The 18120-nt window shown below is 40.2% G+C and overlaps 1 protein-coding gene across 3 annotated transcripts in view; it reads right to left on the minus strand.

The window, feature by feature from the left end:
* Positions 1-2266: 2266 nt before the first annotated feature.
* elavl4 (ELAV like neuron-specific RNA binding protein 4) overlaps positions 2267-18120 on the minus strand; it is an 86505-nt gene continuing 70651 nt past the window's right edge. For 2 of the 3 annotated variants that reach the window (XM_062999012.1, XM_062999011.1), the window contains exons 6-8: positions 14028-14253; positions 6676-6714; positions 2267-2772 (exon numbers count right to left, since the gene is read on the minus strand). In XM_062999012.1, the coding sequence (XP_062855082.1) occupies positions 2445-2772; positions 6676-6714; positions 14028-14253 (593 nt within the window). In that variant the 3' untranslated portion in view covers positions 2267-2444. The remainder of the gene's footprint in view (positions 2773-6675; positions 6715-14027; positions 14254-18120) is intronic. The other variant, XM_062999013.1, reaches the window with a different exon arrangement.

Raw genomic sequence — 18120 nt, forward strand, 5'->3', positions numbered from 1 at the left:
TATACTTAATTAAATCAAGGCAGCTGAGCCTAAAATATTGGATGCCGTACAAATCTATGTTTCAAAACTATGTTTCAGACCCACATTTTTGCATAAAGTTGAATCACAAAGCAACGGTAGTGTGTGGAGGGAGGGCGGGAAGCGGCTTTTAAAACTACACAAACTTATCACAGGTTATATTGAACCAGAACAACTGTTATAACATTCTATTAAGACTAAACTTTATTGAAAAAGATTTAAAGATTTATGTTTAACAAGACAAGAAAAAAGCAATAGCAAATTTAACTATTGACTAGGTTATGCATAGCGAGTAACTGTTTCTAGTAATAAGGGAAGAGCCTCACCAACCCTCTTGACATTTTTTTCATTTTTGACTTTTAAACTTTTTTTTATATTGTAATTTTGATATATTGGTACAAAGCACAAATGTACTAAAATTTCTCAGTGCACAGGACTAATGGAAGAGCATCTCCCCTAGTCGTTTGTTCCCTTTAGCTCAGAAACACCCCCTCCCTGTACCAGAATCACACAAAAACACAGACAACATAACAACAAACAAATAAATAAATAAATTATTAATCAAGATAAATAAATAAGTTAATCAATGAAACAATCAATAAATAAATACATATTTTCAAGAAGCATTTTTTAGTTTCTTTTGCTGCGGCGGTAAACAAAAAAAATAGATTTTTTTTTCACAAAGCGACATGACAACATATTAAACAGTTTCCTCACGAGTTTTCTAAATAACTGAACCATCACTTCATAAAGTTTTTATATGAAAAAAGACAAGCAGGAACCAAAAAACAGTGACAACTCAGATAGATATAGATATTATTATAAAACAAATGTAGACTATATATCATCTATTTTTACACAACAAAGAAAGACACATTTGTAATAGATCTTTTGTGGAAACAAATACTAGACTAACAAAACTAGCTAATTATTTGCTGTACACTCAGCAGGTAACCTATATGTCAGCAAGCCAAAGAAAACTCGTTAAGTGATTCTTATATGGCCCGAATTTGCTCGTCTGGCATCAAGATAGGGGCCAACATTTGAAGTAAACAAACTGAAAACAGCAGCTCAATTTAACGCCAACATCAAAGTTTCTTTTTTGTTCTCTAAATAGCACACAGAACAACAAACTTGAATATTTAAGATATGTGAACCATGTAATATAGCACCTACAGCTGATCGCTAACGGAAGTACATCTCAAATGCAATATCACAAACTCAGAGCGAAACGGAACCATAAGGATGGACATTTTCTAAACGGAGAAAGTATGACTATGTAGTACTATATCCCAAACTGACTGATGATGGAAAGAAAATGAGTGGACAATGTGTGGCCTTACTTTGGGCTCTTGACTGCGAGGATGCCTCATGCCTGGGAAGACCCTATCCCTCTCCTACAGGGGATTGCTGTTGAACAATTACGTGCTATGAAAAATTACCTGCTTAAATTTTGCATCCTTTGATAAAACCATCCATCTACAAAACCATTGCCAATCTGGTTCTCCCTGAAAAACAAACAACCTTGGATCCTAAAAAGTACCACGGCAGAACGAACAAGACAAGGTGGCACCTGACCCCTCCCCCAACCCTTAATTAGCCAGTCAAAATATTTTTCTCTTTTTTCAAATCCAGATTCTTGTAAAAATTCTTCAATAATTCATATTTTAATAATTATTTATAAAAATAGATCTTCTGTCTCTTTTATTTTTTCATTTTTTTTCTAAACACATTTTCAAGCAAAGAGATCTTCTCTTTGGCAACAGTGTGTGTGTGTGTGTTTTTGTCAACAGGAGTGCTAACCCATCCCTTCCCTCTCCCTGTCTCCTGATCCCTCGTGAGGAAAGACATTGGTTCTGTTTGCAGTACAAAACAAAACAATGTTAGAAATTTCTTTTAGAGAAAAGGGATGACATCATCCCTGTCAATTTACTTAGGGGGTTTAATAATATACACCAAAAGAAATGAATGAATGATCATCAATTTGTTAAAAAGAGCCCCCTCCCGTTTGCTTTCCAGGGAGGTGTAATATTAACGACAGTGGATCCGGATTTAAGAGAACAAAAGGAAAACCTGAATTGAGAGTACAATCTGAAGAAGGACATTCTCTTCTTGAAATAAGGGCGGTTTGGTTTTGCTACTGTTTACAGAGGAAAGAAAAGAAAGAAACAACCACAAGAAAGGATATACAACAGAATGCCTGTAACAGTTACAGGTCTTCTAAATCATGAATATTTTCCATTTTCAATTTCATAATACTTAGGCAACGTTGGCTTATAGGTCCAAAGTTATATTATAAGCCATAGACAGTCCTGTTTGGTGGGTGTGTTGCTTGTGTTCCTGTTTGTTGTAGGCTATTCGTGTGGGCTGAGGTGGGTGTTAGTACTGGTGTGTTTGACAGGGCTGCGCGACAGTGGGCAGGAAGTTCAGGACTTATGGGTCTTGCTGGTTTTGAAGGACACCTGCAGCACGCGGTCGCCCAGCCGATACCCGTTCAGACTGGCGATGGCCATGGCCGCCTCGTCGTAGTTCGTCATGGTGACGAAGCCGAACCCTTTGCACTTGTTGGTGTTGAAGTCTCGGATCACCTTGACGTTGTTGACCGCGCCGAAGGGCCCGAACAGCTGCCACAGCACGCTTTCGTCCGAGTCTGGAGACAGGTTGTAGACGAAGATGCACCAGCCAGTGCCTGTGTGCCCGGGAATGTTCATCCCTACCAGACTGGTCATGCTATCTATGGTGATGGGAGAGAACCTAAAATGGACACAAAAAGAGAAGAGGGGTGGACAGAAGGAGAGAGATATTTTAGATAAGTGACTTTTGCAATAGGAAAGCAAGCATCATTGGAGGTACACAGTTAAGTCCAATTCACACCGGATACATCTAAAGCTGGTTTAGTTAGTTAGTTTGTTTATTATTATTATTTTTTAAATTTCAATTTTTCATATTCATTAACCGCTTTATCCTGGCCACGGTCATGGCAGGTCCGGTCCCACCAGGGAAACACTAGGTACAAGGCAAGAATACCCTGGACAGGGCATCAATCCACCCCCCCCCCCCCCCCCACCCCTTTGGACGTAGGCAATCATGTCTAAGTAGACGCCCAGCTGGCTGATAGCAAGGGCGAGCGTAATAGACTGTTGCGCCACATAAGTGCCCATGAATTTGACCCATATAGCTGCAGAGTGAAGATTTTGTGCATTAAGATAAACATTTTCCACCAATGATTTAAGGTGAACTGTTCGCTAAAAAAATTCTCAGTCTCCTTGACATCGAACTCGATGCTTTATGTGACGCAAAAGCATGACGCATCCGGTGTGAATTTGGGGTTAGCCAGCTAAGTGCTTCTAAATTTTTTACACCAGTTCAACACACAAAAAATAATGCAGGCACATAAAAAAACACATTAGCTGCAACCACACGCCTTGTCGTGAACTTAAATCGACATGCAGTTTGTAATACAGGGCTTCTAGCTTGCTGCCTCTTATGTCAACCTCTTTTGAATGTATTACTGTTGACTTTAGATAATTTAGACATTGAATACTTGTTTGGTAGTAAAAGGAAGGCGCCTGATGGCTTTTTGTATGCAGTCTGAATAGGCTGTTCTCTAGACGCAAGAGGGCCTTATAAAAAATGCCATTTGCACAGATACAAGCTCTTTTCTTTCACTGCCTTCCTGAGTAGTTCTATTGCAGAGACCAAATTGCAGGAACTCGTCACATTAATACATTCCAAATTTATGGGAGATTTAGAATGCAACCGAGTTAATCTGCTCTCATTCCTCCTTCCTGCTTTTATTTCTCTTGATACAAAGATTTAAATGCTTAGCTGATTTCACATAATTGTCTTTCCGCTTAAAGGAAACATGCTTTTTTAAATAATAGGTAAATTGGATAAAGGATAATTCTGTAGGCCACTTTTTTAGGAATGACTATAGGCAATAATGGAGGTGCTTTAATAGGTATTTCCACTTTGCAGGTAATGGGATATCTCTGTCGAAGTCTTTGTCGGTTGAATTGGTCAGGTTATTTGTGTATTGTTGAGGGTGGTGGCTGGCTTGAAGCAGCAGCATGCGGGTGGAAAATGCAAGCAATGCTTTCTAGGTGCCTGTACTGGGGAACTGAGTGTATTCCGCCCACAGCTCCGCGGTGCACGACTATGATCGATAACGCTGTGCAGATCGTGGGGCCGGCCAATTCCCTGCTTCTTGTTTTGTCATGAATTACTCAGACGTTTCATTTGCGCGTTCTTCCTGGCAGTGTCAATATGTCTGCCTAGTCCCCCTTTTGTTTTGTCCCGTCCATGTCTTATTATGCTAACAAGGAGTATAATAGCGCATCAGCTCGCTTTACATTTGCTGACAAGCAACCATCTCATATCTTCAATTACGCTCTGTTTCTGTGTAAATAATGAATCCAGCGCCATGATTCATCTTGGAAGAGAAGGGCGAGGGAGATAAAAAAAAAAGAAGCATGCTACATGGTAATTTGGATGCCAGTCATCTCCAAGCGCATGAGGGCCAGTCAAGATTAACATGAGCATGGAAGAGGCTCCAGCAGGGCTGAGAACACTCTGTCCTTCCTACTAAATGGTACTGCTGGACAGGGAGTTGCATAGCAACAAGCAGCTGACCCTCCCGTACGTCCACCTTCATCCGCCGCTGCTCACTTCCACAGGCTAGGATTTCTTTGTTAATTACCTCCCACCATGTTCTTCGAGGAGAACCAGACACCCACCCCAGGACCTTGCTTCCTCTAGAGGGACTTTTGCACAGACTTCTCCGCCACTGTGACAGCTCATGGCATTTGGAATAAATAATCAGCATGTTTAGTCTCAGACTGTTTCAAAATATAGGCCGGCGCTGTAAATGCACTCTGCCTTGTTTGCATATCTTGTTTTATTGTCTGGGTTTATTGGATTCACCTCATGGCTTTTGTAATTATTGATTTTTCCCTTTTCTTTCCAAGAAAGTAGTCAGAATTACTTAACAAATTAGCTTCAAAGATTTTAAGGATGGAAATAAGTGAAGCTCAAACGCTTTACTGGTGTGATTGTTCTGTATTTCAAACAGGCAGCTGGTGTTGGTTTTCTGGAGTAAGTAAAACTTGGATTTCAGCTTTTTTTTTTAACAAGAGTTTAAATAAGAAAAGAGCACCACTTTTAGGGCTACGTCTTCAAACACACCACATTTATTTGGCTGTTAAAGCAATAAAAACTTGCTCATAAGCTCTATGGCATTTACTACATTTTTATTTGTCTGTAAGGAGCAGCAAACAGTAGATGAACAAAACCTAGGTAATCAGAGAATGTACTAGAGTGCTAGCTGCAGTGAAACATTTTTCCTGCAGGGATCCAGGGGATCTCTCGCCCCCCTCCGCCTCACTTTTACCCTCCTAATCTAAAAATAGGACAGAGAGTTAAAGGTGCAGTGGTACCTTCCGATCTAATTGTTGCCAATTTCCCTATTGCACTTCTTTGCCTGCTAGTACCACCCTTGTACTGGCCAAGGAGAGCTGAGACTATCACGTGCCCCCTTCATCACGCAGTCGGTTGCTGCACCTTTTGACCTACCAGTGAGTTACCTACTCACAAAAAGCCATAATGCATTCGGAAAAGACACTCTCTTAACTCTGAGAATACCCCACCACTAGTGCAGGTGCCTTGACCAAACAGCAGAGGATGCAGAGGATGTCGACCCTGTTAAAATGCCATGCACCGTTTATGGGGCCAGCACTGGTGACTTTCTTATAGTTTTAGGTTGGGTGCCTTATTTGCCATGGGACCCCCACTGACCAGATGATATTTGGGTAGTGGATCGTTCTCAGCAGTGCAATGACACTATTATGGTGATGACATGGTAGTGTCTTGTGCTAGAATTTATGTACCTGGTGCGGCAGTGTTGTTACATTATGTGTTAATCTTACTCTAGTCTTCTATCAGTGGGCACTTTCTGATCCCAACAACACTGCTGCACCTAATACATTCATACAAGTACAACACACACTACCTTGTAAATACCATGTTAGTGTCATTATAGTGCTGAGAATTGTAGACCACCTGAATAATATCTGGTCAGTGGGGGTCTCTCCTGATTAATAATTGGGGTAGTGAACAGAGCAACAGATGAGCAATCAGTAATTGTATGCCCACAAAGTTAACATTTGGTAGGTGTATCTTATAAAAGAATCACACCAAAGGAGGTGTACCTAATAAACTTCTGTGTGACTGTATAACCCCAACACGTCAAAGTCTGTCGGCTTATAGGTGACGTGTGACATTCTTACTGACTTTAATGGTGTTTAGCTTGGCGGAGTTTGGGCTCAAGACCCTGAATCCAACAGCACCCATAACTCAATACAAAAGCCACAAATAGTATAACACAGAAAATACCAAAACACAATATTCTGCAGTCATCACAACCAAACGATGCATACTCATCACTAGAAATGATAAAATCTGGACCATTTTAAGGACAAGAGTGATTGGTGGTTTGAAATAAAGCAGAATCAAGATTTAATCAAGCAAACTGAAGAAAGGAGGAAATAAACTGGAACTGAACAAAACGCATGTGACTTTTCAGAAAATGAAGACTTAAAAAAACAGGATAGAAATCATTTAGTCAACATGGACATCTGGCATTCGGTGAAGTTTAATTACCTCTTAACGCCATAGGCCATATTAAGCAAATTGTCCAGCCTGTGAAGAGAAGGAGGGTTCTGGTGTTAATGCAAGGCAGATGGTCTACTCACCCAGTGGAACTAATGCTAAAGCCCTGCCTCGCTGGAGAAGATGCCCATCCAGCAATGGACCATTACACTGTTCAGCCCCATCAGGCATGTCGCAGAGTAAACCACTATGCTGGCAAAGCATCAGGTACCAACTCTGAGCTGGAAGAGCCACCTGATGCCAGGCAGACTCGCTGCTATTATAGCCTAAGGCTGTGCAAAAGAGTATTAAACCCTGTAAGCCTAGCAGTGTTGACTTTATAGCGATGCTGATATATTAAGGACATGATAGACATTTCCTGTTCTAAATGTCTTGCAATCTTAATATATCATGCAATTGCTGTTTTTCCTGTGGAATGAGTATGCTGGTGCAAATACCGTCAAAAGCATAACTGCGTTTTATCTTTATAAGACAATTTAAGGCTAAAATTGATGCCGGAGTTTTTATATCACAATTTCAGTGTTTGAAGGCTCCGTTTTGAAATTTAATAGAACACTGAATGAGAAGCGTGTTATTGCTTATGCCGAGTTTTGTCACTCTAATAGTTTTATACTTTTGACAGATTGCTGACAAATTTGAAGAACTGTGACAGGCAATTTATAAATATCAAACAATTACCTCAGAGAGTAAATACATGACATTTGTGATCGTGTAAAGGCGACATGCTGGCGGTATGAATGACAGTGTCTCTAGGGTTTTGCACTTTATAAAGCAATGGAAAAGTGTAGTAATTTAACATGACATTTGAATGAAGTTAAAGACAGAATGTAATAGGATATTAAATCAAGGTGTCCTTTCTTGTTCTCTCTCCCTCTCTCCCTCTCTTTGTCACTCACTGACTCTCTCAAGTTCTTTTCATTAGCCCTGGTGACCTGCTGGGTTCATGCATTAGACTTTTATCCCCAACAGTCACTCTCATTTTGGCTTCCTGTCTGTTTGGCCACTTTCTGACCCCCATCCCTCACGTGGCCTGCCCCTTTCTTGTGTCCTATTAAGCTTCTTCATGATGGTTGACAGAGCTAATTAACACTTTCCCACAAATCAAACTTTTCCTGACAAATGTGCAAACACAAACTTACTCTGTGTGGTCACATAGACTGCAGTTTATTCTGAAGTGATCATGTGCAAGGGTTCACAAATATTTGCCATTTGGAATGTTGTTTAACCTAACGTTTTAAGGATTTTTTTAATCCAAGTTGTCTGAGTCACTGACACAGAATGTAATCCAGAGTGAGCAAATATTTTTTTTTTTTTTTTTTTTTAATTTTTTTTTTAATTTTTACCCCTTTTTCTCCCCTTTTTAGCGCATCCAATTGTTCAATTAGCATCGTGCTTCCTCTCTGTCTATGCCGAACCCTTCCCTGACGGAGGTGATTGAAGCTAACCCGTATCCCCTCCGAAACACGAGCAGCAGCCAGATGCATCTTTGCCACCCACACATTGACGAGTTTGGCGCCACCTAGCGTTGCATGCGGAGAGACACACCCTAAGGGCACCCTCTCCCATCTCTGTGTAAGCGCCTCCAATCAGCCGGCAGAGAACGCAATCGCATTCTGACAGAGAGAGACCCACATCCGGTTCTTTGTCCCACCCCCCACATGAGCAACCGGCCAATCGTTGCTCATATAGCCACTCAGCTTCGAACCGGTAAAGCAAGGCTGGATTCGATACCACGCTCTCAGAATCCAGCCCTGGTTGCAGCGCGTTTCTTTTTACCGCTGCGCCACCTGAGCGGCCAGAGTGAGCTAAAAAAAAAAAAAAAAATGCAGCCTTGTTAATAATAACTACACTGTAAAACATATAATGTGATACTGTCCACTAAACAGTGTATAATTTATTTATAAATATATTTATTTTATAGCATGACAGTACGGTAGGGTATAATGAACACTTTATGAATGTGAACTGCCATTATAGCATAGCACTGTATTACTGAAACAACACCATCATTTAAACTATAAAATCAACAATAAAATACAATCAAAGTAAACAGTGTTTCTATAGTAAATATTAATAGACAGGACAAACAAAGAAATATTATATGGACCCTGATCGCTTTCTAATCTACGAACTGTCTATCCCATTTTGTCCCTTTTGATCATGTCTTGTTATGAATGGTTCATGTTTCCAGCTGTTTCGAGCCGTCATTTTAGATAGTAAGGTACCATGTTACCAGCAATTTGCAGTAAATGGAAAGTACTTTACAGTATATTTGTTTACAGATGTAAAAGGTTAAGTGAAATGTAGTTCCTTGAAAAATGTTTACACATAAGATAAGAGTAACACATAAGAGAATCAGTAACCATTACTTTTTCACTATTTTTCTAAGCACATTTCATCAGAACTGCAAAACCCGCTGATCACTGCTGCCATTTTTATATATTGGTACAAATTTCAGGAGTATAAAGTCTAAAGGTAATGTCCTTTTAACAGGGCCCTTCAAAGTTAAGCCCACTTAAATAAGTAGGCCTTACAATGGAGCTGCTCACTTTGGAATGGACCACAGCCGCACACTCTATGGTCACACTCTATTCTAAACTGATCATGACCATGCCCCAAGCCCCTACAATAGTGCACCATCTGTAGTCAATTGCTCCTTTCAGAAATGTCTTTTTTACAAAAGGCTTTTTGAAGTGGCAACTTATACTAACTTTGATTTGGAACAACCCTACAAATGGTCGACTTTGATGGTTTCATTTTTAAATACGATCACTTCAGAAGGAATGCAGCCATTGACTAAATTTATTTATCTGCATTTTTCATTTATCTGCATTGCTCAGATCTAGACTTTCCACCTTGAGAATGCACAGTTGTGTTAGTAGTGTCTGTCATTAGTCGAACCTAAAAAGGCATATTTGCACCAGCAGCATATTTAAAAAATGTACTGACAGATGAGCCAACATCTATAGAACCTCAGCTGATTACAGTCACTTTTAAAACATTCATTCTGATTTAGACATAATAATTGTATCATCAGTGCAGCCGCATACTGTATGTAGCTGATCTGGGACTACATATGAGAGTGGCTCAAATCTTATAGTCTCTTCTTTGTCAATTTGGCAAAGATATTAACGACTGAGTTAAAGTTGGCTTGAAAAAGTCTTAGAAGTCACAGTAATTATTTAACAAATGGTATAAACATGTAGAATCTGATTAAGTACAGTATTATAAGGTTAATTGGAAAAACATATAGAGGTCAGTGGTATTACCTAAAGAAAAAAAAGGAAGTATGGACTTACAAAAAAATGACCTATATGAAAGACAACCAGAAATGGAATAAATTAAAAACAATGGAAGGATAAGGAACCACAGGTCCGAATCATAGGGCAAGTAATATATGTAATATTGTGTAAGTTGGTGTCAGTATCTTAAACGTTGAGAACGTTGAGTTAAATCAACAGAGGGGATATAAAAAGATGCAGCAATATAGGAAATGATGGGTTGACACATGATTAAGGAAGCACAATTGAATTTAATGCTGTCAGTGCAGCTGTCAGTGTAGCTTAGGCTCTGATGATGACATTGCTATCTGTTTTTGGGAGTCAAATAGAGCATATTTAACCATGCTCTTGTGAGGACGGTTGACATTTCTTGTACCGTGGTGGCTGCTGAATGTTGTTCAGCAGTTGATTCACATTAGGAGTCATGTCCCTCTGTGTTGCCTATTTTGGCCAGCAGATGGAGCACAGAGGCGCAGTAGTGTATGATCTGTCAATTACTCTTTTGCTTTCATTTGCTCCATGATATATCAAGGTTTTTCCCTTACATTCTTGCCAGCCTCTTTGTTAGAGTGCATAAATTTCTCTGAAGCTGTGATGCTGGATTGCTTGGTCCAGTCCTTTTTTTGGCTGACGTGGTATGTCAGCGATCTTTTGGTTTCTGGGGACTCACCCCGGTCTCACCATTATTATGTGTACATAATAAGGTTGTGTGCTTCCCCTCCAGTGGTGTTCAGGTCATTTTGTAAAAATAAGGCACTGCTCATGCGAATCTGTCTCAGTGGATGCATGTTAGCTCTCGCCATTCTAGGCTGATAGCTGTCGTGTGAGAGGATAGAGAGCTAGTAAAAATTAACCAATGGAAAAAAAACACAACTAGCAAACAGTTATTTACATGAAAGACTTTAAAGGCTACTACTACTACTATAACAATATTGTTATTATAATGACTGTTCACTGTTTCTTTTTCAAGCCAACCTAATAAAAAGAGCAGTATTTATTCAGCCAAAGTGATAACAGGGAAGATATTTACTTGGCTGATTCAGACCAAGTTAATTAGACAGGCATGTTGCACCATGGGTAAATGAGTTAATTGGAGGTGCAAATCAGGGCTTCTGTGCACAGAAGACAAAGACAACACAATAGCACCTTTGTGTGGCCCTGTGATTCATGCAAATGTAAGACATCATTTTCATATCTATTCAGTTCTAATTGTTTGCGATGTATGAGGGATTAATTACTGATTGCTATCAGTGGCATTACAGTACAATTATAATTGGCAAGCATGACACGTTTGTGCTAATGCATGATCCTCAGTACTTAAATGGCACAACTCAACAAATTATGACTGTGGTAAGAAATTGGTGGCATTTTATTCGATGGATGAGGCTTCTGTGAGCATGTAACACCATAGCGCTAATTTCAACTTGCTTTATATTATTTAAAATTTTTTGTATCGCATCATTTTAGCCAGGATATTTGTTGTTGTTTGCTGGTGGTTAATGGGGACTGATAAAGTGAATGGAGGACAGTATGGTGTGAGGAAAATAAAATCTGTATGGAGATGCTGTAAATGAATATGGCCTCCCAAACAGTTATTTTTACCCAGGATCACTTAGTATTTTACAAGCTTAAATAAACACCTACAGTTAACATAAACTAATTAAAAAAATTAGAAAACCTTACTATTGTCAGGTACTTTTACATTAAGTTAGATATTAAATCATTGGGTCCCACAAATTATATTTGGATGCCCCTCTTAGTTTATTGACAGACCCTTAAATCTATTTTGTAATAACATAGTCCTTTATATAAAACATACTAAATATAACCCCAGCCCTAAAAAGTACCATCATTAAAAGAGAAACCATTCCTTGTCTCTCTACCTTGCTGTAGTGAAGAAGCTTGACTATGCCTGCTCCTGGCAGGTTCTGAACAGTGATCACAACCCTGCCCATAGAGAACCCGAACTATGGGTTGCAGTGCAGTTCTTAAAAAATCTTTGGCAAGGACATACAGGGTCAACCTAGCTCTGAGTCGGCTGCAAAGCTGACAAGATATTGGGATCCCACAAGTGACTAGTCCAGAAAACAATGCCATAGTGGCTCGGATGACACCCAGGAGTAAAAGGTCAGTGGTACCTACTGTGAGAGACAGGCTGGGCATGACAAAGTGCCCAGAGAAGACGCAGTAAAGCTCAAGAGAGAGAAGATGTAACAACCTGTGTCTAACCAGGGTCAGCCACGGGTGATTTTCTGTGCAGAGGTATGTTGGTTATCACCAACACAATGTTCCGCCTACACAACAGGCACAGATTCACTTGGAATAGTCCAAATCAGGAGACCAGAACCCAGATTGACAACATCCTGATTAGTCAGCAGTGGAAACAGTCGGTTAATAATGCACGCACATGCACAGTACAGATTGTGCCTCTGATCACAATATTGTGATGTTGATGATGAAATTCAAATTTAAAAGGAAACAAATCAGGAAGCCACTGCTGTTGGACTTTGAAAAACTCAAATTACCAGTTCAATCAGCAATAGCAAATGGAGGTTGCCAACAGATTTGAAAAGCTGGAGAGACTTAAGCAACCACACACACCAGACGGACTGTGGCAGCAGATGAAGGATGTCATACTGAAAGCTGCTAAGGAAACAGTACCGAAGAACTGGAACAAATAATGCAAGACCTGGATATTCAGTGACACCTTTGAGTGGATAAGAAAGAAGCATGAAGCAAAAACAAAGTCCCCAGATGAATACAAAAAGCTTTGACTTGAAGTGCAGAAGATCTCAGAGGAGATAAACAAGCTGAGTTGGATACATTATGCAGGAGCTGGAAGAAAATAGAAGGAAAGGTGATTACTGTGTTCCAGGTAGTAAAGACGCTCACCAAACCATTCCAGCCTCGAACTACAGGCATCAAGGACAAAAATGGGAAGAAACTTGTCAAAGCAAATAAGGCGTGTCAAAGATGAAAAGACTACTGGAAGGAGTGGTGACAAGGAGAACATACGGATTGATGTTCAAGAAATGGAACCGCCACGACTAAAGGAAGATCAAATGTGCCATGCTAGAACTGGCTAAGTGAAAGTCATTTTTTAAGTCATTTACATTATTTAGCAGACATTTTTATCCGAAGCGACTTACAATTATGACGGAATACAATTCGAGCAATTGGGGTTAAGGGCCTTGCTCAGGGGCCCAACAGTGGCAACCTTCTGATTACTAGTTCAGTACCTTAACCACTGAACTACCACTGTCCCCTAAAAGGTACCTGGTCCAGACAAGCATATGAAAAAATAAGTCAATTAGTACCATCATCAAGCTATTTATGAAAGCCTTGGTCTGTCCAGTAGCCACATATGGATGTGAAGCCTGGACACTGAAGAAAGACCAAAAACCCCCATTCAGTCTTTTTTAAACCTGCTGAAAATCTCATTAAGGAAAATAATGACCATGAGCATTTTTACAGGGTGGCCAGAATAAAAAAGTCCCGCAAGTTATGTTACTTTTGGCATGTGACATGACCACATGACAACAACAGGCAGTGTTATGACAGGACTTGTTTAAAGGATTAGAATATGAAGAAGACCCAGAATAAACTGGATTGACATCAACATGACATGGATTGTATTATCAGGGGCTAGTCTGCTACAAGCGACATGCAACAGAGTGCAATGGAGAAAGCTGACCCATCTATGTGGAACGATCGCAGAACGATGACGGCGTAGTGACATGACATGACATGACAAAAGGGAAACTCCACCACACCCTGCTTTTCCCTGGGTAACACTACTATCACTGGGTATGGGGTTAAGGCTGGTCTGATCTATTACTGTTCACCTTTGTCTATTATTATTGTTCACATATTGCATAATTGTTTATTAATATGGTTAGGCGATTATATACTAGCTTTCCATTATATTAGTTTTTTAATAAGGAGAACTCTACATTACCACAGTTTAAATAACATTATACAAACAGCATTCAGTATTATCATCATTCTATGATGGATTTAGTGAAGTAATTGGTGATATGCAGCCTGAAAGGCTGGCTTTACCTGAACCTTTGGGCTTGGTGGTGAAGAGGCCCAGGGTAGCGGCGGTTGGGAGACTGGTAAAGCTGAGAGAGCAGGGCCTGACTTGTCTTTTGGCTCGGGTTGTTGGCAAACTTGACCGTGATGGGCTCGGCTGCTCCTGAAGGCTTTTGTCCATTCAGGCCCTTGATGGCCTCCTCAGCCTCTATTCTCTTATCAAAGCGAATAAAACCCACACCACGCGAGCCACCTGAGGGGTCAAAAAATAGCCGTAGGTTAGCTTTTTCCAGCTTTCACTCAGTATATATTTTAAAGAAAGAATAAAACCAATATCAGAACCTTTGTGAGCCTACATCTCTTATTTCTGAATCACTTACATTTGTGGACATCTTTTGTTCAAAATTATTCTCACAAAGGGAAGTCTGTCAATAGCAAGGGACCTTCAGAGGACTACTCACTGACCAGATGTAATTTGTTATTTATTCTATAAATGTACATTTAACAGGCTAAGTGGGTATGTGTACAGAGCTGCTTATGGGCTGCAAAGTCTATTTACATGGTAGGTTTAGTTGAACCCAAAAAAGCCACCATTGGGTGCTTGTCTGAACAATTTGATCTATTTGTTTTATCAGAACAGCAGATTATATTCGTCCTCTAGGTTATGTGTCACCTTTTGTTCATATATGTGTATAATCTGTATATAACTGTATACACTCTGGTATACCTTCCTAATTGTACTAGGTCTCAACCCAAAACCTTGTTTGTGAGCCTGGCATTCCAGTAAATTACCAGTAAATTTTTTTTGCTCTGACATAAGCAATACCTTCTTGCTCACTTTGATACCCACTTAAATCAGATGTATTTCTCTTATATGGAGATAGAGAGGTAGCCATGACTCGGTGTCTGAAATGCCATCTGACATTGATGTGCGGTCCATGTGTGACAGCTGCTATTGCTGGTGTTGCATTATGGAAATTAGTCGTGAGGAAACAGCCAAATTTCATTGGGCACCCTGCAATCTGCCACTGGCAGGCAGATGCAATTTGTTTTCCTTTCTTCACAGGAAGATGGAGATATTGTACTGGGGTGCCTCCGCCTGCTGGTGCGGAAATAAAGTGTGTGTATCTGTGTGGTTATGTGTGTGTGAGTGTGAAGGGTTACTATATGAGTGTACAGTGTGCCAGTCTGTCTCAAGCTGCGAGGTTTGCATAAGCTGATGGCCACGCGATACTGCTTGGCATGCCGAGCGCGCTGACATTTCTGTGGTTTCCTAGGCGATGTTTTTTGACCGCCACCTGAAAGTAACATTTAAAAGAGTCTGGCTGGCGGGGAGGCCGTTTGTTGGGCTGCTTTTTAATGAGATGCTTCCTACAGCTCCAGAGAGGTGAGCGAGCAGACGACTTGTCTACACGACTATTTGCATAATACACCGCGCCTGTGCTCGAATGCGTTTGCGAGTAACATTGTGCATGCGTTTGCAGCCTGGCATTCACTCCTCCCTCCATTCTTGCTCGTATTGACGGCTCCTGTTTGGGGTTCTATTCCTGCAGCATACTGTCTTATTGTTACTGCCGTCTTAGCATTGAAATAAGACTCTTTTGATATATGCAGCTCTGGAAGCAAACATTTGTACGCAGTTTCTTCAACGCAACAAGCTTTCATTCAGCTTGCCTCTGTATTGCACTCACTCTCCCCCTTCATCCCTCTCTCCACAGCTCACTTTTTTTCTCCTCACCAGCATCATCCCTGACAGCTTTTCCTCTCTGTCTCTCTTTCTCTCTCTCTCTCCCAGCCTTTCTACAACCTGTTCTTTTTAATTAGCCTGACAGAAGGAAAGACAGAAATAAAACAAGCACAAACATTATTCTGCATGGTTTTGGATGAATTGTTAGGCTCCCTGCGTTCCGCTGTGTGAAACTGAGGTCAATGCAGATTTCATAGATAGCAGAATGAGATGCCTTCTCTCTCAGAGCGCTCTGACTTTACAGCTTCAGGAACAGAAAATATGACAGGTGGAACTGTCATGCATACAAATATTATTTAGTGGAATGTTTGAAATGTTTAATCGGATAAAAAGGCGTTACTGTTTTATGTATTAAAGTAAGTATGCTGATATGTAATAATGAATTATTCAGCTCAGTGTCAGCTCTTCAACTCTCAAGTTCAAATTACTACCATTACTTGTTAGGAGGGCGGCACGGTGGCTAAGTGGGTAGCACTGTCACCTCACAGCAAGAAGGTCCTGGGTTTGATCCCGAGGTGTGGCGGTCCGGGTCCTTTCTGTGTGGAGTTTGCATGTTCTCCCAGTGTCCACATGGGTTTCCTCCGGGTGCTCCGGTTTCCTCCCACAGTCCAAAAACATGCAAGTGAGGTTAATTGGAGACACTAAATTGTCCAAGACTGACTGTGTTTGATATAATCTTGTGAACTGATGAACCTTGTGTAATGAGTAACTACCGTTCCTGTCATGAATGTAATCAAAGTGTAAAACTTGTTAGGAACATCATTAAACGACCTTTTTTAAGCCATTAGCATTGATCAGATTATCACTTTACTTTTTTGGATTTTTTAACGATCTATGTGACACACCTAACATTCTCCAAATATGGTATGTATACATACAGTTTTTGCAGTGTTCACTACATTTTGTAACAATGCCACAATTAATCATTAAACAATTAAAAAAAAGTGATTACAATCTGATCAGAATAAACAGTTTTGCCATTATCACATGCTTTTTTTTTAAATTATTTTTAAATGTTTTCATTTTGGAAGTAGTCTTAACATTCAAAAAATAAACACCATTTAACCTATCCTAACTGAATTCATTGCATGTGTATTAATCTCCCAAACTACACTGGATTTTTAATCTTGTAAAAGTTCCATTTCACATTTGAAATATTGGAAGAAGATCTGGCTATGAGAATTTCCAGCATCACCACTGCTGGCATTGTTCTGCCTACTAATACTTGCAAAATTCATTATTTTTTCACTATCTTGGCTAAAGCGGTGGAAATTAAATATGCACAGAAATACCAAGTATACAGTCTCTCAGCCATTCCACATACCAGTTTAAAGTGTTTCATTACACTGGAATGCATTACTTGACATTATAAAAAGCTGCACTTTGCACCTGCTTGCAGCAAATAAGTGGACTGGGTTCATTATTATACTGCTGGAGTCTGTGTGTATGCACGGTGTGTCTCAAGAGCATGTTGAAATAATGATATGCATGCTAAGTGCACAGATTTATATTCGTCTTGTTTTATCAGGTCTTTGATTATTCTGTCTTTTTTTTAAGGAAAAAAACCTGCCCTGACTGTGTGGTCCGAGCAGGCCTGTTTGTTCCAAGTCTGATGGGCTGAAAATGCATCCCACAACCTACTGTATTGAAGTCGTGACAAGACCCAGGTTGCCTCCTCTGGGAAATACACTGACCGTTATTATGGCTGCAGCAAGCTAGCCCTTCTTTTTTATAAGCTTGAATGCTGAGCTGCAAGACAAGGCTGTTACTCAACAGCAGAGCACAACCAGCTTTAAGCTTCCCAGTCTGCAAAAATAATCTGAACATTAGTGGCACTGCTCTTTTTGTGAACTTTTAATTTCTCTTAAGCATTACCATAATAAGCTCCCAGGCAGAGCTATTTAAACTAAACAAAGACAGCAGCCAGCTCCAAACCAGAAAAACAGGCACGTTCAGCTCCCTTCAGTACTTATCATCAACCGAGCAGAGTTACGGCGTCTGCATGTGTTGGTTAACAGCACAATTCTCCTGATAATCTGCCTGTGCTTTATGTAACTTTCTACCTGAACTTATCTCGCCGCAGCATATGTGTAGCTAAAGAATGGTTGGTTTAATAATAACCCAGACGCTCACACATACACACAAACATGGCTGAGGCCTGACAAAGCGCTTTCCGCTGCACGCCTACTGCTCGCGTAGAGCGAAAGAGAAAGGAGGAGACAAGAAACGAAAGCGGGAAAATATATTCCTCTGGGAGCACTCTGAGATCTGAAGACTTGACTGTTAATGAAAGCTTTTGCTCTGCTTTCTGAACTTAAGCATGTTCCCATTGTCTCTTATTCACTTGCTTTAAAGTGGCTGTACCAACTGTAT

This window comes from Trichomycterus rosablanca, chromosome 7 (assembly GCF_030014385.1).
Source record: "Trichomycterus rosablanca isolate fTriRos1 chromosome 7, fTriRos1.hap1, whole genome shotgun sequence".
Lineage (NCBI taxonomy): Eukaryota > Metazoa > Chordata > Actinopteri > Siluriformes > Trichomycteridae > Trichomycterus > Trichomycterus rosablanca.